Source organism: Megalobrama amblycephala, linkage group LG15 (genome assembly GCF_018812025.1).
Source record: "Megalobrama amblycephala isolate DHTTF-2021 linkage group LG15, ASM1881202v1, whole genome shotgun sequence".
Taxonomy (NCBI): Eukaryota; Metazoa; Chordata; class Actinopteri; order Cypriniformes; family Xenocyprididae; genus Megalobrama; species Megalobrama amblycephala.
This window is the reverse complement of record NC_063058.1, coordinates 15,012,940-15,034,572: the sequence shown is the minus strand read 5'-3', so window position 1 is coordinate 15,034,572 and position 21,633 is coordinate 15,012,940. Positions and strand designations below refer to the sequence as shown.

Genomic DNA, 21,633 nt, shown 5'->3' with positions numbered 1-21,633 from the left:
ACTTAATAAAGTTTTAAATATGGATATTTTTCTAACAAAATCCCATCACTTAGCTTCAGAAAGCCTTTATTAACCCCCTGAAGCCGTATGGATCACATGATGTTATGATGAATGGATGGATACACGCCCCCTCTTTCACTACCATTATAAAGCTTGAGACTTGTACTGTATTTGCAAAACTACTGCGCTGGTGAGCGTTGTAGTCGTTGTAGTCCAGAGCTGCGCTTGGAGTATTTACGACAGTGTGATTCACTGAAGGAACCTGTAGGGGGAGCTCTTTCACTACCATTATAAAGCTTTAAAGAGCCAGGATATTTTTAAATATATCTCCGATTGTGTTCATCTGAAAGAAGATAGTCATATACACCTAGGATGGCTTAAAGTGGAACTCAGTAAGATTTGCAAAGCTCCCCCTACAGGCTCTGGACTACAACGCTCACCAGCGCAGTAGTTTTGCAAATACAGTACAAGAAATCTCGATGGAGGTGGGTAATTTTCGAAATTGTCTTATAAAGTCATAATATATACATTGTTTTTTAATTACCGTAAAGCATTTTGTCACTCTCGCATGAACGTGAACATGAGGCGAGATTGTGTCGGGTCGGCGCAGCTCAACTTGTTCAAGTGCTGTTTTCTGGCGTAGACGTGCCAGAGGGGGGTTAGTGCACACCTCAAACACACCACTACAAGTCAATTAACCATCATAAGGACTTAGAAAAATATTCATGAAGGTAAAAAAAAAAAGTTACTTAGTTCTGCTTTAAGGGTGAGTAAATCATGGGATGATTTTCATTTTTGGCTGAACTATCCCTTTAAGCAACTAAATGATATAAAGATAGTGCTAGATGCAATTATGCCGCTAAAATTCACAAGTTCCCAATAATAAGCCATGGCTTATTATAAAAGAGGCCTTGTACTAGAGCATATGGATGTTCTTTCTTTCTTTCTAGAGTCTGAATGGGGTACAAGCAATCCCAAGCACAACAATCATCTTCCTGTTATTTCCTGGAGACCCAAACAGCCGGAACAAGTCGGATCAAGCCGGAACCGGCAGCCGGACTTCTTCCAGCGCCATCCAGAGCTCTCCTCCCTCCTCCGTTCTCTTGCCTTATTCCACATCCGTTTACGTTATCGGCTTAATCTCCAATTAATTAGCTTTGTTAAAAAAGGATTGAGAGTTCTCGCTTTCTGTCAACAAGAGTGGGGGGTAACAGACGGTAGAGGGTGGGAGGGTATAAAGGGATTGGTGGAGAGAAGAGACAAGGGTAGCAGTTGTAAAACACGGCAGAAAGAGAGGAGGGGGAAAAAAGAATTTCCCCGTGGGAACCAAAGTGCAACGGAGAAAGTCAATGAACGTGGCATTGTGCCAAGGCAAGACAGTCAGCCAACACGGCACGCATTCATTTAGAGCTCTGTCTGGGCCGTAGCAGGAACTTATGGGTACTCTGACACCGTTACCAACAGACAGAGCCAATGATTAGATTCCAGTTGATGCTGAATGAAGAATATAACATGGCAAGAGGCTCCGGGGACTGAATGCATCGCATTAATTATCCCTTTGAAACATGAGCATTTGTGTTGGTTGTAGTGTAATTGGTGTTGCACGGTTCCACACGAGCCTACATGTCACATGTAATGTTCATTGTGAAGCCATTATATGATGTCTGGATGACTCATATTCATAATGACTAAGGTGTCAAGGGGGAATATTTGAAATTTCTGGTTTTCATGTCAGAGCTGGGATACAAAGTAGGGTTGTTTCCCAATGCTTTGGCTAAAAAAAGGAGCCAAAATGTATCATGGGTAGCCAAACCGACCACGGTTTGGAGGATTCTGAGAGGAGAGAGGAAAACAACAACCCTGCCAAACCCATTGGAGAATCAGGAAAGCATGACTGAGCCTAGCTTCCCGCCATCCCAGCACGTAACCAAGGCGACGGCTAACTACAGCGTCCGCTAACTGCTTGCCAGCAACGCATAGGCTTTGGACCTCGGACAAACCCCAGGGTCCATCCAGCACAGTGACATATGAATCGTATTTAGTGAACGAAAGTGTGGCTGAAACTCCATCAGGCTCATTATTCCTTGAAATCTGTAAACACAGCACCCATTTTGACTCAGTTTAATGAACAACTACAGATGTACATACACGTTCGAACTTCCACAAATAAACATTTGCAAAATCCAACATGATATTGCCTAGCTGAACATGTTTAAACATCCAGAGACCGAGAAGCTCAACTCAAGAGGTTGATTAAGAACAAACTGCTAAAATAGAAAGCATAATAATTAGCATATCATTTTTCTTCTTCCTACGAACCACAGTTGTTGGTATAAAAAAAATGTGTCAGTTGATGTCACACTTATTCACTAATAACGCAACATGCCAAGTTTCCCGCTGAATAGTTTACACTGGCTTACCTTTCATGCCAAACTTTGAGCGTCTGCCATATTTGTTGATTAGCACAAACATAACGACAAGGAGAACGCAGGCAAAGCCAGCCAAGCCAACTGCAATCGACACCTAGAGAAGCAGGAGACACAACATTTAATTTATTTGAAGAACCAAAATATGAAATGAGAGCCAGATTTCAAACATTCAGGTTAGCATTTAGCTTAGCTTTAGCAGGTAATAAGAGATACAGGATTTTTGGAACATAATACTAGCACTGCACAGTAAAATCTGTGAAATACTATTGAATATGGAAAGATAAAGTGAACATTAAAATGCTACATTGTTGTAGTTTGTGCAAAAAATGTCTTAACTTGTAACAGTCTGATCAAAATAATGAGTATCATCAACTGAAACCACACATGCACAAAAATCACATACTCTGGTGTGAAGATGAAATTTTAAAGGAAAGCCCTTATATGGAGACAGATTGGGCATGTTTTATGCAAATTACTAACCTTGGGCACACGGTTGCTCATTTATTAGAATACTCCAGATTCATTAACATTAGAACAAGGTTAAGAACAAATTCATGTGTTGTGGAAATTTTTCATGAGAAGTTCTCCTGTGCGTACAAATACTACATAATCTACGCAATTATTAGTGAATGAGACCCACTGAGTCTAGCAAGAGATATTAAAATTGTAGATATTAACTTGCTTCCATCTCATTAATCACACTGGAATGAAAGGTCAAGTCAAGCACAATGCATTGTGGGAAACAGTATGCTCAGTTGCACATTTTGGCAAACATAGCAGGTAATCATTGAGAAAATGTGCATGTTTCTACACACTGTACAGCATGCTATGACATTAGCTCCATTCTCAATACATGTCTTCAGAATGCTTGATTCTCAAAAACTTTTTACATGAAAACTACAGTGCAACTTAAAATGTGTCAAATAAATATTTCTGTCTTATCTCGAGTGTCTCGCACAGGGGGAAAAATAGCAATTTTACAGCAAACCTACGAAGCGTGTCTTGACTTGTTTATTTGATTTATATTGATGTTGAAGCTGTAATCATGAGAGGTTTATATAATTGGAGTCATAAGTTGCATATAACAGCAGTAGCTTTGATAAATTGCATGAAAAGGGAAGGGCAAAGCATATAAAAGAGAAAAAAAAAATGATGATGATAATAATTCATGTTAGGTATTGTAGGAGAGTGATAGCGGTTACAGCCAAGATACACTTCCTTTTGGGAAATACAAAGCGTACAACTTAATATAATGTCTAAATGCTCCAGATAAACACAAAATAAAGACAATAAACAATAAATCATAGCAGTCAAACTGCTGGAATCAAGCTATTTGAAGCAAAAAGCTTTTCCCCGTAATTAGGACCTCCAAACAATCGAGGGCCACGCTTACTCTTTGTGCCGACGCCCGAGTCCCTATTGAAATCTTCAGATGAGAAAATAATCTGTATCCAGTCAATTACAGCGCAAAGATGAACGAAAGTACTTAAGAAGTTGTAAAACACAAGCCACGAGGGAACCGGCAGATAGGCGGTACAATGTGAGAAGGAAAATGAATGAAAAGAAAAATGGTTTAGAATGGGGTTTGTTTTCAACACCTTTACCATGTGTTCTTTGGGAAACCTCATTATACTTCATATAGGTGCTTTCGATCTCAGGAGAGAAAACAACACTCACGCCAAACGTGTCCTCTTCAGGCCGATGCGTCATGGTTGGAATAGCGGTCGGAGTAGGACTCACTAGGAAACAAACAAGAGCATTGTAGCGTGCAGAGAAAAAACATGACATTTTTGAAACTTCTAAAAAAAAATAAAAAATAAGACCACATGGACATACAGAACGGTGACACCGACAGATATTTTAGTGTAACTGACTTAAAACATGTCCAAAGACTTTTATGTTAAAAGTCTTATGTTAAAGGCACAATATGTAGGATTTTTGGATTAAAATATCCAAAAACCACTAGAACAGAGAGTTATATATTTTGCTGGCTTGTGTACTTACATTATCCCAGATGTTTTTAAGAATGATAAAGAGATTTTTTCTTGATTTACAGCGAGTACCATGTTTTACCATAACTAATATCGATCTAGCTTACTGCTGTGTGCAACAAGTGTCTCATAGCAGCCGCCGAGTGAGCTTATAACATCATTTTCAAAACACTCAAACGTATCTAATATGATCAAATAGCGCTGTGTTACTCCACATACGCTTGACTGGAAGAAGCGGAAGCGGCGACTGTGGCATAATAAAAGTTCCGCTGCTGTCGCACTCATTAACAATCGCTCCAGCGGCCTCGTTGCACTCCCACAACACTCGGCCCTGCGCTGCTTCATACTACAATAACGTTAATAATCTCATCCATGATTTTTTTTCCCACCAGCTGTCAGGTGAAGACAACATCTCCCAAGAATCCGGGCTCAATCTCGCCATCATCAATATATGCCTTTGTTTTGAATATGTGACCTCTAGTGGTGAAAAACTACATAGTGTGCCTTTAAAACTTTCTTAAATTATGTTAATTTTATGTTAAAATGTATATGGGTGTAAAATTTATCCATTTTTACCATGCAAACTGACATTTGACAACAAATAAAGATTTAATTTCCCCTCCATTTTGTCATTTTCAATTAATTTCCAGACATTGGCCCTGTCCCAAATGGCACACTCCAAAGCACTTTCGGTCTTGTGGACTTACAATGGCTGGCGCTTGCGCATGTCCGTTAAAGGTGCTCTAAGCGATGTCATGCATTTTTAGGCCAAAACATTTTTTGTCACATACAGCAAACATCTCCTCACCAGTGTTGGGGAAAGTTACTTTTAAAAGTAATGCATTACAATATTGCGTTACTCCCTAAAAAAGTAACTAATTACGTTACTTCGTTACTTTTTATGAAAAGTAATGCGTTACTTTACTTTTGCGTTACTTTTTCTCACCGGGGCTGGGCTTGCTTGTTTGTTTGTTTTTTAATAACAACAAAAAAGTTCTATTTTTGGCAAAAAAAGGCCCTTTCACACCAAAAGTGAAATCAATAAGCCTCAGGCTGAAGGAAAAGCATATTTACACCTGTACAGTAGAGGGCGCAGCTCAAACAAACCTTTCAGATGTGCTGCCGTTCTGGATTTAAGAAGAATAGGATACAGGAGAAGGAAGTTCTAGTTCTTATTTCTAAATCTAATCTAAAGTATTTCTGCTTATTAGTATGGCTGAATTAGATATATTGAAGGTCAGCAGCAGAGACATTGGTTAATAATTGAGATTAAATACATAAGGTATATTTGTGTAATTTAATATAGTGAATTATTACAGGTTTGCAAAAATTCTGAGATTGCATTTCACTGTTTTTATTCATTTTGAGGAATACTGAATGTTTTTGTGCAAGTGAGATGAGTAAATGCATGTTCACATTCAGTCTAGAACTACAATAACCATCATGCTTACACAGCGCACACAATATCTCTGCACTTTATTTCTCACAACATGGGGACAACATGTCAGTCAATAAATGTGAAAAAGTAACTTGCGTTACTCATTTGAAAAAGTAACTTAGATATTTTGTTGTAAATTGAAAAAGTAATGTGTTACTTTACTAGTTACTTGAAAAAGTAATCTGATTACGTAACTCAAGTTACTTGTAATGCGTTACCCCCAACACTGCTCCTCACTATCCGCTAGCTGCCTGTCCCCTGAACACACTGGAAAAAAACGCGGTCTCTGTAGTCGCCACAAGCTCCGAAAACGACAATAAAAACAAACTGGTGCAGCCTGGACCACGAATCATAATAAACATGCTCCGGCCAATAACCGACAAGAATGATTTTAAATGCACGTTCATGACTGTTTCAGGAAGCACGGAGGGGAGGGGGAGGAGGAGGAGGAGGGAGGGTCTAGCTAGCCTCTGTTTTGTTTGACAACACTTCGAACGTTAACAGGAAGTTACTCCACCCAGGATCACTTAGAGCACCTTTAAGTCCATGAGACCGTAGGGTGTCCCATTTGTCAATTTTAGGTCTCAGAAGACTGCTTGCGAGCGCCCCCCTTTGCGGTCAATATGTGCCCTCGATGTAGACTTTTGTCAAGCCTGCACTGGTGCGAGCTCCGCAGCAGAAATCTTCCCGACAGTCCAAGCGGCATTATGTCACGAAAGTGCGGACTTGTAGGAAGACCATGTTTAGGGTGCCATTTGGGATAGGCCATTATAGAACTAACTTGAATGGTACCATAACTTGATTTTTTTGTCAATGTAGCCTTTAAAACGTGATGGATGCATTGTACTGTATGTTCACTCTGAGTAACTATTTTAATGGTGCATTCAAATCATGCTGTTGAAGTTACAAAGTCACTCCAAAGGGAGTTATTCTCTGTTTTTGAACTCCCTGAAATGCCTTGAGTTTTCTTCTGGAAATGTACACGTCACAACATTCCTTATTTAAATAATTCCCACCCAAGGCATACACAAAAAAATTAAAAAGGTGGTGAGGAGTCGGGGTGGGGGGCTGGTTGAGTTGCATTAGTAGTGATTTCGGCAAGGGGCGTGGCATTTCAAAGACACGCTCTAAGCGGTTGACCAATCCCAATACACTAGTCCAGCCGACCAATCAGAGCACATTGCATTTTTCAAAGTAGGGGCTTCTATGTTGCACATACAAAATCCCAAAATATTGTACAATTATGATTACAGCTCCTTCATTAATTGAACAAAAATATATACTTAAAAATGTACATAATGCCCATTCTTAATTCATTATTTTGTAGATCATTTTGAAAATCTTGTTGAATTTTATCAAAGACTAGAATAACACAAGATGCGTCACTCGTATTATTATGAATGGGAGAAAGTGCAATGCGCAATATGGCGGAACAAGTCCCGCCTTCTAAATAAGAGGCAATTGCTGATTGGTCATTGCATCACTGCAGCGGCCATTAGAAGCTCCGGTTCCAATAGAAACAGTCAGACATGTGCCTCCGAAATGGAACACAAGAGACGTGCATTTAGGACTGCGCATTAGCTTGATCCCGCCTGAAAATACAGTTTTTTGTCATGATTCGAGCATTTAGAAACAACATTTATGGGACAGTTGTCAGATTTCATTGGTGATTTCAAATATGATATTTAATCGAAAGCTTGGCAAACATCTTTAGAGAATTTGGTGTTGCCCAAGAGGTGTTTCAAAGATGGCCGCCGAGTGAAATGACTTTGATTTTATGTAGTAAAGGTACATCGCCACCTTACTCCAACCAAAGTGATTTGAACGTGCCTGATATCTTAACTACAACTTCCCAACTCATAAATACAAACTTCCCAGGAGGACTTGAATGCACCATAAGACAGCATAAGTGCTCCTGGACGGCCACTGTCCCGCAGAGTTTAGCTCCAACACCTGTCTAGAAGATTCTAGTGTGTGAAGACCTTGATTTTCTGGTTCAGGTGTGTTGAATTACGTCTGGAGCTAGACTCTGCTGGAAGGTGGTCCTCCAGGAACAGGACTACACAACCCTGGTTTTAAGAGAACTGTTGGGCATTATATACTAAACATGTCTTGGGGCAAATACTGTTTGATTAGACCCGTTTTCTTGCAAGGTTATTGCCATTTCGACAGGGAGTCTGCTCCTAGATTAATCTGCCACTATTATTCATGTAGTATTGAACAAAAGCCTTAGGCTGTTCTTATATTTTTGTGTTTTTACCTCAACAGAGGACCCGTGAGGACAGCCTGATGCTTCACACAACAGCCATCTAACTTCATTCAGAGCTCTGACAGTAACAATCTGTCATACGCACCGTTTCCAGGCATAAACATTATTAAATATGGTAAATTATGGTGGTATCAGTGTAAGAAATGTTCTTGTGAAGGTGAGTGACTGTCCTCTGGACACTGACCTTGCTCCACATTAAATACTTTTCTTGTGGAAAAGGATCTGATTTTTTACCCATACTGACAGATATCGGTCACTATATGCCAAAAATACAAAACGGGTCTAATAACAGCATGCCCAACTATGGCCGCCAGCCATTTGAGAATAAGGCCAAGGTAATTGTTTGGAGGGTATTTGTTTGTTCAGTGCACAGACTAAATTGCTTCTTTCTAAATCATTCTTTGTTTTATGATAAACAAAACTAATGAATAAGTTACAAAAATGCATGCAGCAGACAATTAAAGGGAGAAACTCACCATAATCGGGGTAGTCTACAGAGAAAGTGAGAAAAAAAGAAAAAGAAAAAAAACCCCACACATATATAATTACCAGATATGAATATGTCGAGATCAGCTCTAAGGACTCATGTAAACACATTTTAAAATGATCAGCATTCATCCTTCAGTGCATTTCTTGTGCAATTATGGTAATGTTCAAATGTGAGCCTTTTAGAATATAATATGAGACAATAATTGCAATATTTATCATGCAATGAAACATTATATTTATGTGGAATAATGAATGAGGGCTTCATATAATCTGCATGCATATTCATATTTTGAGTGCATGTACACACATTAACAGTGCAGTGAGGTGTGAATATATTTCACGCCCTTTTCTGATGTAATAAAAACAATCATAATTAAAGAATATACAATACCTTTCAAAAATTTGAGGTCAGGTAAACTTTTTTTATGTATTTGAAAGAAATCTCTAAAGCTCGCCTAGGTTGTATTTGGATCAGTGACGTGACGGGTCATTTTTTTTGTCCAAAGGCCTTAATAGTAATAATAAAAAAAACAAAGATATGACATCCAAAGTATGTAAGGTAGTACAACTAGATCCCTTTTATTGATTCCAAAAGGTTTTAATTAAATTTTTATACATATAAATGTATTTTAAAGATTTTGAAGTGTCAAAAGGTCATTTGGTTTAACCGTCCAAAGGCCAATACAGCCATTTAATTTGTGATCAGACAACTGCAAAGGACCACATACTCGTGAAGTAACTAACTCTCTCTGAACTATTTGAAAAATTTATGTTTTCACTTGCTCATACGCATGTCCTGAAACATCAGGTAATTCGGTACAACCACTATAAAACATGGAAAATGTTGTAATATTTTAAAAACTTGTACTAAATATAAAATGTTTGATTGTCCTTTTGTTAGCTAGCTAGCAAGCTAACTAGCTAGCTTCAGTGTCACAGGCTTCAGTGTCACATGACCCTTCATAAATCAGTCTCATATGCTGATTTGGTTCTTTAGAAACATTTCTTATTGCTAAATCAGCGCTGATACTGTATGTCACAAATGTGAATTTTGATCAGTTTAAATGCGTCCTTTCTGAAGTATAAAAAAATCACTTGATAAAAATCTTTAAAAAATGGTTTATATTAACATTATTTTAAAATTGTATACAATTAATTTAATATAAAATGGTGGAATTATGTTTAATAAATTATACAGTAGCACTTTATTTTACAGTACGTGTACTTTCCTGGTACATATATAGTAATTATGTTGTACATACAGGTAAAAGAGTGGTAACACAAGGTACTTACCTGACATGTATGTAATGGAAACTAATAAGAAACACCAATGTACTTTCCAATGGTACATACATGGTAATTACTTTGTACCTATAGACAAGTGTTGGGTAATAACAGGCACTTATTTATAGTGTCAGTATATTGTAACTAACAGACACATTACTGTACTTACTAATGGTATGTACATGGTAACTATGTAGTACTTATGGACAAGTGTGGGTAATAACAGACACTTATTTATGGTAACTAGCAAGACACATTAATGTACTTGCTAATGGTATATACACAGTAACTATGTAGTACTTACAGACAAGTGTAGGTACTAACAGAAACCCGCCCAACCTAAGTAATGTGTAACTTACGTATTAACTAACTGGTATATTCACTACTACGTTCATAGTAAGTACATGGAAATAGGACTGTAAAATAAAGTGCATCCTTGTACATAAACATTACATAGGAATTACCAGCTCTTTAACCTTTGTAATAATAAGCTTAAGTATATTAACTAGTAAGGACTGTAAAATAACATGCACTATTGTGGAGAGCAATTTAGCATTACCAGTTCATAAAACACTACATAGTGCAGCAAAACAATTGCTTTATTTCTTGAAAATTTTGTTTTACTTACTAGTGTCCATGAGTACAACATAGTAAGTGTCTTACAAGTTCCCACAAATAAGTGTCTGTTATTACCCACACTTGTCCATAAGTACAACATAGCTACCATATACATACCATTAGTAAGTACAGTAATGTGTCTGTTAGTTACAATATACTGACACTACAAGTAAGCACCTGTTATTACCCAACACTTGTCTATAGGTACAAAGTAATTACCATGTATGTACCATTGGAAAGTACATTGGTGTTTCTTATTAGTTTCCATTACATACATGTCAGGTAAGTACCTTGTGTTACCACTCTTTTACCTGTATGTACAACATAATTACTATATATGTACCAGGAAAGTACACATACTGTAAAATAAAGTGCTACCAATTATACTAAATGTATACATAGAAATAGAGCAGAATCTTTAATAAATAAATATTAAATTTGTTATAAATTTGTATATACATTTCAAAATCTTTGAATGAAGATAGATAGATAGATAGATAGATAGATAGATAGATAGATAGATAGATAGATAGATAGATAGATAGATAGATAGATAGATAGATAGATAGATAGATAGATAGATAGATAGATAGATAGATAGAGTATTGTTTCATCAGTCAATTTTGAACCTAAGTCTAAATATACATACCTATTTAAGCACACTGAACCAAGGTTTCCTCTTATCCCTGCTATAGAAATCTGAACTTTTCAAGTGAGGTTCTGTATCTATATTTATCTATGAACCTGGTGGATTCTCACCTCGGGTGTTAATATGTAATTCAGACGGGGCCTTTAAACGACATCCAGTCTGTTCTGTTTCTTAACACGGCATCTGCAACCTAACAGCTCTAATCATAAAAACCCTCATCATGTGCTCTTTAGAGGACCCACCAGTACCAGAGAATGTGACTATTTTTGCACAGGTGGAAGATGAATGTTTAAAGTAACATTTGCTGGTATGATAAAAGAGGTCTTGATATGTATTTGACAGTTAATTAATTAAATAAACAGCAAAATTGGTATATTACTCATTGGAGAAAAAAAAACACACACCATGTAACTGGATTTCAGACTGACACAGATTTGAAATGTGCAAATGAATTGAGTATAAGTAAGTCACGTACCAAAAGGTGGTTGGAGGAAGTGGGCGTACACAGTTTTGACAGCCACGCCCAGGAAGTTGCTGGCCTCCAGTGTGTAATTGCCATTGTTGTGGTGTGTTGGGTTTCTGAACATGAGGCATCCCTCCAGGTTGTCCTGATAGACTTCCATCTCTGGATGAACATACGCGGTTGGCTTGATCTCCTCGCCCTTATAGTACCACCGCAGGGTGGGCAGGGGGTGCGCACGCACCGTGAAGATCATGCATGTGTCGTGCCACTTCTGCGGCTCCTCAAACTTAATGATGACAGGAGGGACTGCAGGAGAGAAACAAAACACTTTTATACAGAAGGGATTAACTATTTTGTGCCACCGTCCAACATAAATCCGTAGACCAATGAGCAGGACGAATCATAAACCATGTTTATGCATGAGTGGGACTTTGGCCGCTGCGACACAGGTGGTCTGTACGGGGATTTGTTTGATCCACTATCCTGCCTCTTGGACAGAAGATCCCATGTTAACTGCCAAGCATTTGGGCAAGCGGACATTTCATGGAATGGAGGAGCCGAGCCAAAGGTGGGAAACAACTGCAGTTGCATTATCTTTTCCACCCACCATGTGTTGGTTATAAAGTGTCAGCAATTTTGATGCTGTAAATATGTCAAATGTCCATATTAAACATTCATTAGTGATCAAATCAGTGGTTAATTCACTCAAATGATGCTATTCAAGAATTTCTTCTATTTTAAGTTATTAATATAATAAGGAAAATATATAAAATATAAACATAATACAGTACCGTTGAAAGTTTGATGTATGCGTGATTTTTTTTTTTTTTAAAGAAATGAATACTTATATTAAGCAAGGATACATTCAAGTGAGATTTATAATGCTACAAAAGATTTCTAATTCAAATACTGTAAATGTAGTTCGAATCCTGAAATCAAATTTTCTGAATTAACTGTTTTCAACATTGATAATAGTAATAATAATAATAAATGTTTCTTGAGCAGCAAATCAGCATATTAGAGTGATTTCTGAAAGATCATGTGACACTGAAAACTGGAGAAATGATGCTGAAAATTCAGCTTTGCCATCACATGAATAAATTACATTTAAAAAAATATATTTACATTGAAAAAATGTATTTTAAATTCTAATAATATTTCAAAGCATCACAATTTTTGCTGTATTTTAATCCTTGCATAAGTGACTTCTCTCTAAAACATTTTAAAATATTACAAACCCCACAGTTTTGAACAGTATTGTACATATAAAACTTTTAATCAATTGACATCTCTTAATTTCTGTGACTTTTCTCCAGTCTCAAGGCCGGAGACAAACAGAGAGAGAGAGAGACTGACTTACTCTTATTTCCACAGAATTTGCCACTCTAAGCAAATCTCATGCGGTCAATAGATATTGAGTGTGGGAAGAATCATCTTACATTGTTGTTGGCCAACACCGTTCAGTATAAATGTAAATACAGATCCAACACGGCGACCTCACATTACATTGTTATTGTAGCTGTGTTCATATAAGGAAGTCTATAATTGCCGCACTTCATTCCAAGTGGGCGAAAACAGCTGTTGTTTGATAGTGTGATGTTGTAGTGTGTTTGCTTACTGTGATTTTTTAATTTTCCATTTATTTTAATGAATGTCAATGGTGTAATTAATATTTAAATCGCTATATTATGTGATTGTGACACAATTTATATCAAATTATACTGTACATCACCTGGTTTAGTCAACTAAAGTTTTATTACAGGATGTCAAAATGTGATCGGTAGAGCCGAGTCTTTATATATGATCCTTTTTTTAAGATTATGTCTTTGTTCTTCGTCTTTTTGGATTTGTTTGGTTATTGTTTCTCAGGGGTAGGATTTATATGTTTGATTAGAGGCAGAGTTTCTTTTTGCCAATATTCATGAGTTGCTTATTGCCTCAGGATTGTTGTTTCTTTCATTTTATTTTTCAGTTGGGACGTTATTTTTTGCACTCCTACCCCTATATGGGAAAAATAAACTTCTTATCTTGCTGCAAAAAAATGCAAAGTGTGTTGATTTTTTCCAAGTGTAATATAAAGCAAAAACACATTTTAGTTCACCCAAAAATGAAAATTCTGTCATTTATTACTCACTCTCATGTCGTTCCACACCTGTAAGACAAATTAAGATATTTTTGATAAAATCCGATAGCTCAGTGAGGCCTCCATTGCCAGCAAGATAATTAACATTTTCAAATGCCCAGAAAGCTACTAAAGACATATTTAAAACAGTTCATGTGACTACAGTGCTTCAACCTTAATATTATGAAGCGACGAGAATACTTTTTGTGTGCCAAAATACAAAATAACGACTTTATTCAACAATATCTAGTGATGAGCGATTTCAAAACACTGCTTCATGAAGCTTCGAAGCTTTACGAACCTTTTGTTTAGAATCAGTGGTTCGGAGCATGTATCAAACTGCCAAAGTCACGCCCCCCAGTGGTGAAACATTGAAATTTCGAAACACTTACGATGTAACAAAGCCTCGTTTACTGAAATCACGTGACTTTGGCAGTTTGAAATGCTCCGAACCACTGATTCGAAACAAAAGATTCAGAAAGCTTTGTGAAACACTGTTTATTGTTGAATAAAGTCGGTATTTTGTTGTTTAGGCGCATAAAAAGAATTTCCGTCGCTTCATAACATTACGGTTGAACCACTGTAGTCACATGAACTGTTTTAAATATGTCTTTAGTACATTTTTCTGGGCATTTGAAAGTGTTAATTATCTTGCTGGCAATGAAGGCCTCACTGAGCCATCGGATTTTATCAAAAACATCTTAATTTGTGTTCTGAAGATGAACGAAGGTCTTATGGGTGTGGAACGACATGAAGGTGAGAATAATGTCAATATATTACTCACCCTCATGTCGTTCCACACCCGTAAGACCTTTGTTAATCTTTGGAACACAAATCAAGATATTTTTGTTGAAATCTGATGGTTCAGTGAGGCCTCCATAGCCAGCAATGATATTTCCTCTGTCAAGATCCGTTAATGTACTAAAAACATATTTAAATCAGTTCATGTGAGTACAGTGGTTCAATATTAATATTATAAAGCAACGAGAATATTTTTGGTGTGCCAAAAAAACTAAATAACGACTTATCTAGTGATGGCCGATTTTAAAACACTACTTCCGGAAGCTTCAGAGCGTTATGATTCTTCTGTGTCGAATCATGATTCGGATCACGTGTCAAACCACCAAACTGCATCATGTGACTTTGGCGCTCTGAACCGCTGATTCTACACGCTGATTCAAAACGCTCCGAAGCTTCCTGAAGCAGTGTTTTGAAATCGGCCATCACTATATAAGTCGTTATTTTGTTTTTTTTGGTGCACCAAAAATATTCTTGTCGCTTTATAATATTAATATTGAACCACTGTACAATATGGCTCACAGAGCCATCGGATTTCAACTAAAATATCTTAATTTGCGTTCCGAAGATGAATGAAGGTCTTATGGGTGTAGAACAACATGAGGGTGAGTAATAAATGACAGAATTTTCATTTTTGGGTGAACTAACCCTTTAAGTGAACAAAAACTAGAAGGTTTCTGATTCCTAAGACCATGGCATACCCTTGCCATCACACAAACACAGAAAATACACCACCTAACTCTGCAACAAAGCAATCACATGTAGCCTACTACACACTGAAACATGATAACATTGATAAATCTCTCTAATATTTCACTTACAGCCTTTTTTTCGTGTGAAAAGTCTAGATGAAAAACAGCCCTCGCTTTCATAGATCAATAAACTACACAAATGACTTTCCTACAACACATTGGGTTGTGTAGAACCTGAGATTCTTGTTTTTTGTAGGAGTAGGACTGTTTCTGGTGAACCACTTTCATAAGCCTCAGTGTGATTTTTTTTTTTTCCCCGCTCATAATTTATAGAATTTTATTTGACAAGGCAGTCACTAAACAGTATTTAAAAGGTGAAGAGTGAACTAACATTACCAGACAGAAACAATATAAAACAATTAAACCTAACATCACGAGAAAGTGTAACTATTTTACGAGGGGGCCATTTAGTCTCTGCCATTGGTCAGTCAATCAGATAGCCCCACCTCAAACACATGCCATTGGCTGAGCCAGTTGCTATGCAGTGCTGGTCGAAATGCTTAAACAAACAGCAATGTTTTGAAATCGCCACAGTGTTTACACTTTTCAGCAACATCAACCGACACAATGACTTACTCAGAGTTGCCTACATATTAAGCTGGAATAATAGTATCTTAATAACAAATAAATTACACACTTCACCTTTACCTTGTTGTAGCATTGATTCTGCATTTCCCAGAGCCATTTCAATCAATAATACTCGCTACTTCAAAATGTAAAAAAAAAACAAAGAAAAAAGAAAGAAAGTGTTTTGGTGATCTTTCCTCCCTAAATGCCTACCTTTAAAATAAAAGGCAATACAAATCAAGAGTTGGTAGTCGTGAGCTACAGTAGCAATTGACCGTATCAAGCTAAAGAGGCAGACACATCCAGGTTTAGTGAGCTACTCAGAGGCAGTGAGGTATAATTGGCACGTTAGGCTGAATGTAAAGGCATTCGAGAGGTAGAGAGCAAGAAAAGAGGTACTTACACTGCACTGAAAGCTGTATTGAGGCATTAGTCATCCCAACTACATTCTCTGCAATGCAGGTCAGCATGAAGCTGTTATCGTCTCGGCTGACGTTGACCAGAGTTAAGTTGATGGAGTGGACATTCGGTGGATATTGATTGGACTGCAAGAGAGGAGGACACAATAGCTTCTGAAAACACAACCAAGCTTGCACAGATTCAACAAATGGTTTATGGTCTAACTAGTCATAGTAAGGCTCAAGTGGGTGATTTAATAGATCTTAGTTGTGGTAGATGCCATATTTTATTTGAAACTAATAAAACCAGGCTGTTAGGGATAAGAAGTACAGTCCATTTATGGCTGTGCTGCCAATCCAGCAGAGAGAGAGAGAGAGAGAGAAAAAAAACAGCTTAAGCTCAATTTACTAGTGGTTTAAACTGGTTTAGCTGGCCTCCAAACTGTTTTTTAGCTGGATTAGACATGTTTTTTTTATCTGCTAAATTAAATATGCCATCTATCCTGACGAAATGTTTATTTCTAGTCAGAAAGCTACAAGCAAAAGTCTGCCTTACTTGGTGTGTGTTAATTGAGTGCAGTCCACCAACAGTCCAATCCACTTCCGGTACAGGCACCCCTGAACCATTACAGGTGATTGTGACCCTGTCACCTTCTATCACCGTCAGGTTACTGTGACTTACGCTGATTTCCGGCAAATCTTGACAAGCAAGGTTGGAAATAGACAAGCAGTCATTGGTATGAAACATAATAGAAGGTATTTTATTTTGATTCTATAAGTTAATCTAAATAAGTGAAATAGCTGAGCAATTTTGACAGCATTTGTGGCAAGAATGTCATTAATGTAGGAACAAAAAATAATTTTGATTCATCCCTTCTTTTAAATACAATAATATAACAGGCTTTTTAAGGCCATAGCATTAAATTATAGGTTATATTTTACACACACAACATTAGGAAGCAATTTTACCACACTAGATTCATGCTTACAATTATAATTGTTTAAGTTTTAAAGCTATATTTTTCAGCAAACTTTTTTCCAATTCAAAAATTAGGAAGAACAAAAATTCTGTGGTAATCGACATTGCCATATATGCTGTTGAAGAACTTAAAGGGATTACCAAAATTGACAATCATGTGATCCTTTACTCACCATCAATTTGATTCAAACCTGACAGCAACATAGTGTCTGCCCAGATCTGGCCCACATCTGGTCCACGTGTAATCCACATATACCAGAGGTGGGCCGGATCTGGCCCACACTATGTTGCTGTCTGGGTGACTATCTTCTGCAGAACATAAAATAGGATATTTTGAACAATTTTTGCCCATTCAATGATGGTCAATAGGGTCTAAAACAACATTTGACCATTTCGTTGGGGGAAAAAAAAAAGCAAAATTTCTCGAAATATATTCTTTTGTGTTCCACAGAAGAAAATAAGTCATGCAGGTTAGAATGACATGAAGGTGAGTAAATAATGATGAAATTAGGTGAAATATCCCTTTAACTTGTATCGAACCCAAACCATTCTTTTCACAACAACCACAATTTACAAAAAAATGTCCCATACCACACTGAGAGATGTTCATGAGCTGTAGAGGGATCTTGGAGTCTCCGTTGTTGCAGAACAGCTGCTGGTTATGGAGTCCGGCCTCGCCTCGCTGCTGCCACAGCTGGATCCAACGGATACTGCAGCTGCAGTTAAACACCACTCCTTCCAGTTTCCTGTCACAACACAATAGAGTTCTTAGTGAGGACTCACACATATGCACACCATGCCAAGTAGGTCCATTCAGAGAACCAGCAGCAAACTAGGTGAAGGACACCGTTATTCAAAACATCAACTTTTCCAGCACCCATCAGTCAACCACTGCCCGGAGAGCTGCTGGCGTTGTTCCATTTTGCAGCCAGAACAAGTTCTGTGCCCAGGGCTTTGTGTACGAATGCTTTCTGGACTGCAGCCCTTTCCTGGCCACGTCTGTCCAGCTATTCGGCGTGCCAAATCCACCACTGGTGCCCAGGGCGATCAGAGTCCCCACAAATGAAGTCAAACAAAACATGAGCTTCTGGATTAAGGCAAAAACTAAGCCGCAAGATGTGATATAATGTGCCATAATATTTTGGTACAGTCTAAAATTAATTCTCGCAAAATCTAAGTTAATACATTGGTCAATTTAAATAGAGTAAATTAGCTGCTAACTTTAATTGCAGCAATGGCAATATATAATGCAACAAATTGTCATTGATATCTATTTACAAAATGTTTTTGAAGCGTTGATCATTGTAGCCAATCACAGACATATCTGTTGAGCACGTGAACACAATGGCCAATCAGAGGTGTTTACGAATCCACTCAACAGTGCTCAAAGCGTCACATTTTTAAAATTTCAGTACTGACTTGGTACAGAAGTCAGTACTTTTGACTAACAGCTAAATTACACTTACAGATAAGTTTATGTAAAGTAAGTTTAAGCCACCAAAATCTAAATATGACAAACAAAATCACAATGTGTGTTCATGTTTTTGTCCAAGATAAGGAAACAAAGATGGACTTATCTTGCATATACCTGTGCTGTTTGTCACATTAAAATCTGTCACACTTAAAAATGCATTCAAGGTTCGCATTTTATTCATACTTTAATAAAACTCAACCCGTGACATTAGATTTGCTAGAACCATGCATGTAAAAACTGTAAAAATGCATGTAAAATAACAGTTTCATGGTCAAAAGAAACATTTGAAGAGTTCCGATGCAAAAGCCTCTAAGTGCCATCTGAAATTTTCTTCTAAAATGAGCATTTTTATGAAGCTTGTATGTTCATGTTCAGTTAATTCACTTTAATGGAAATGAAAATGAACTATTAATTGACATTAAAGTGAAATTACTGAACCTAAACATATGAGCTTGATAAAAATGCTCATTTTAGAAGAAAATATCAGATGGCACTTTGAGGCTTTTGCATCTGAACTCTTCATTTAAATATGTAAAAAATAAATATTAAAAACATTTGCCTGTAATTTTTCTTAATTCAGCCCCTATTAGCAAGAAGTTGGACCTTGTGTGTGAGTAAAACATATTAGGCTTTCTAAAAGGATCTTCTCAGTGCTCAGTAACATATGGAATTATAATTGCATACATTTAACTGGACAGACGGAAGAGTGTGAGGTCAAACCCACATAAAACCGCCATTAGATTGCACCTCCACCCACAACTACATCACTTGGCCCAATGAAGGGCTTCCTTTCGGAACCATCTCAATGCCAATGACTCCAACACCTACTCCCATAGCAGCTATATCACTGCAAACAACAATCATCTCTAGCCCTCTCAGTATCGCATTTCACGCTCTTTCAAACAACCTTTGAGCGCAGCCACCCCCACTCCTGCACCAAAAAACAGACATCATCTACATCAACCTCCTCCAAATGTCTAAATGTCAACTCTGACATATCTCCCCGCGATCATGAAGGCTCCACTGAGAGTTTAGAGGGTCTTCAACTTCCTGGAAATGGTGAGTCAGGGGTGCCAATCCAGTACTTGAAACTATCCTCTTCCCTGCTTGTATCTTCTCCTTCACTCCTTCACTTCTTCAGTGGTTCGCAACCTTTTTCACTTCAAGGTCCTCATTTGACATTATTCAAAGGCCCTCATTTATAAGCTGATATGTACCACTGTTAATAAAAAAAAGTATAGTTAAATATAAATATATCATTTTCTATATATATATATCAAATAAATTAAAAATATAGATATAAATATAATAAAAAGATATAATAAAAGATGGAATGTGTTTTTAATAACAAAAAAAAAATACTAGGGAGATAAACTAGGAGTTAAATGCAAAAAATAAAAAAAAAAAAAAAAAAAAAAATAAAAAAATAAAATAAAATAAAATAAAATAAAATAAAATAAAATAAAATAAAATAAAATAAAATAAAATAAAATTCGGTGATAGATCTAGAAAAATCACACCATTTAATAAATCTCACAACAACGCTATATTGCAATTCCGGCTTTGATTAATTGTGTAGCCTCAAAACTGTGTAATCCATGTTCAAATGCTCCCAAAAATAATATAATGAACTAATAAAATGTCATTTTTTAAGCTTTAATATATAACATTAACTGTTAGAATAATCCTTAATTACACTTTTTGTCAGATTACAGGCTAATTTGCCTCTGCAGTCCCCAATTTTAATGATTTAGGAAATTGTATGACAACTGCTTTTATACTTTTATCTACCATAGTTACTGAGAGCAAAGAACAGGGTGTAATCGCCTTTGTTCCGTTTTACGCTCACTCCTCGCTTAAAGGGCTTCCAGCCGGCAGGATCCTGCAGCGTTGCGGAAGGTTCTGGATCTGATCTCAGTGGGAGTCTCTCCCCTTTAAGAGTACCAAATATTAAACCCGCAGGATATGTCTCACCTGGCCTGAAGCCTGGCAGAGCATGACGGCCTAAACCTTTGCACGCTCATTCATTCATCAATTGGTGCGAGCGAGATAACCTTTCTCATTTGCAAGATAGGGCAGAAGATAGAGGCATATGAGCTGAATCCCATGCATATGAAATAGGCCGAACTGTAAGCTCTGGGAAACGGCATTGTTGTTCATTTGCAAAAATGAGGGGGACATTTTTCTCGTGAATCTTTAAACAATTTTGTCTGCACGTTCTGCACAAGGACAAGCGCAACCTGCTCATGCATTTTGGAGCTTTGATGAATAATGATCAAAGGAGAGTCTAAGTAGTTTCTCCACCCTTTAAAACTAAATTAATATGTCTAATGAGATGAGTGCACATTTTCTTTATACTAAGCAGTATCATGAAGAGTTCATAATGGAGAAAGAACATGCACGACATGCTTAATTTATAACCCACGTCTTACAGACAATATGATACTCTAGATTATTGGTTCTAAACTAGTGGGTCGCAACCCAAAAAATAGGTCACAACAGGCCTGCTTTGATGGGCCATAGATAGCAGGGAAAGCAAATGCTAACAATAAAATTGCAGCTAATAATATAATTTAGCTAGAGTCAGAGTTAAGATGCTTTCCCTGCCAAAATACACCTAAACAGACCAGCTGGTTTGGCCAGGCTAATACACCAACTTACCATATCAGGTTGATTTACCTGCTACAGAAATCACTGTAAACCCTAACGCTCAAAATGCTTTATTGTTTTGAGCAGGACAAACTTAAATTAAACAAATTAGTTCAGTTAAATTAACTGTCATGAGCATTTAGAACATTCTTTTTCTTTTGAGTTCACAGCACTGACATATTTCAAGTCAACTGAAATGTTTCATTGTTTTGAGTTGTATGAACTCATTTCTTTTAGTTTAAGTGAAACTGGGCTGGGATTTCT

The 21,633-nt window shown here is 37.1% G+C and overlaps 1 protein-coding gene across 7 annotated transcripts in view; it reads right to left on the bottom strand.

The window, feature by feature from the left end:
- The window catches only part of ntrk3a (neurotrophic tyrosine kinase, receptor, type 3a), a 264,992-nt gene that overhangs the window by 120,686 nt on the left and 122,673 nt on the right, over positions 1-21,633 (bottom strand). For 6 of the 7 annotated variants that reach the window (XM_048157761.1, XM_048157762.1, XM_048157755.1 and 3 more), the window contains exons 5-11: positions 17,838-17,992; positions 16,824-16,966; positions 16,273-16,414; positions 11,643-11,936; positions 8,604-8,618; positions 4,107-4,168; positions 2,421-2,523 (exon numbers count right to left, since the gene is read on the bottom strand). In XM_048157761.1, the coding sequence (XP_048013718.1) occupies positions 2,421-2,523; positions 4,107-4,168; positions 8,604-8,618; positions 11,643-11,936; positions 16,273-16,414; positions 16,824-16,966; positions 17,838-17,992 (914 nt within the window). The remainder of the gene's footprint in view (positions 1-2,420; positions 2,524-4,106; positions 4,169-8,603; positions 8,619-11,642; positions 11,937-16,272; positions 16,415-16,823; positions 16,967-17,837; positions 17,993-21,633) is intronic. The other variant, XM_048157757.1, reaches the window with a different exon arrangement.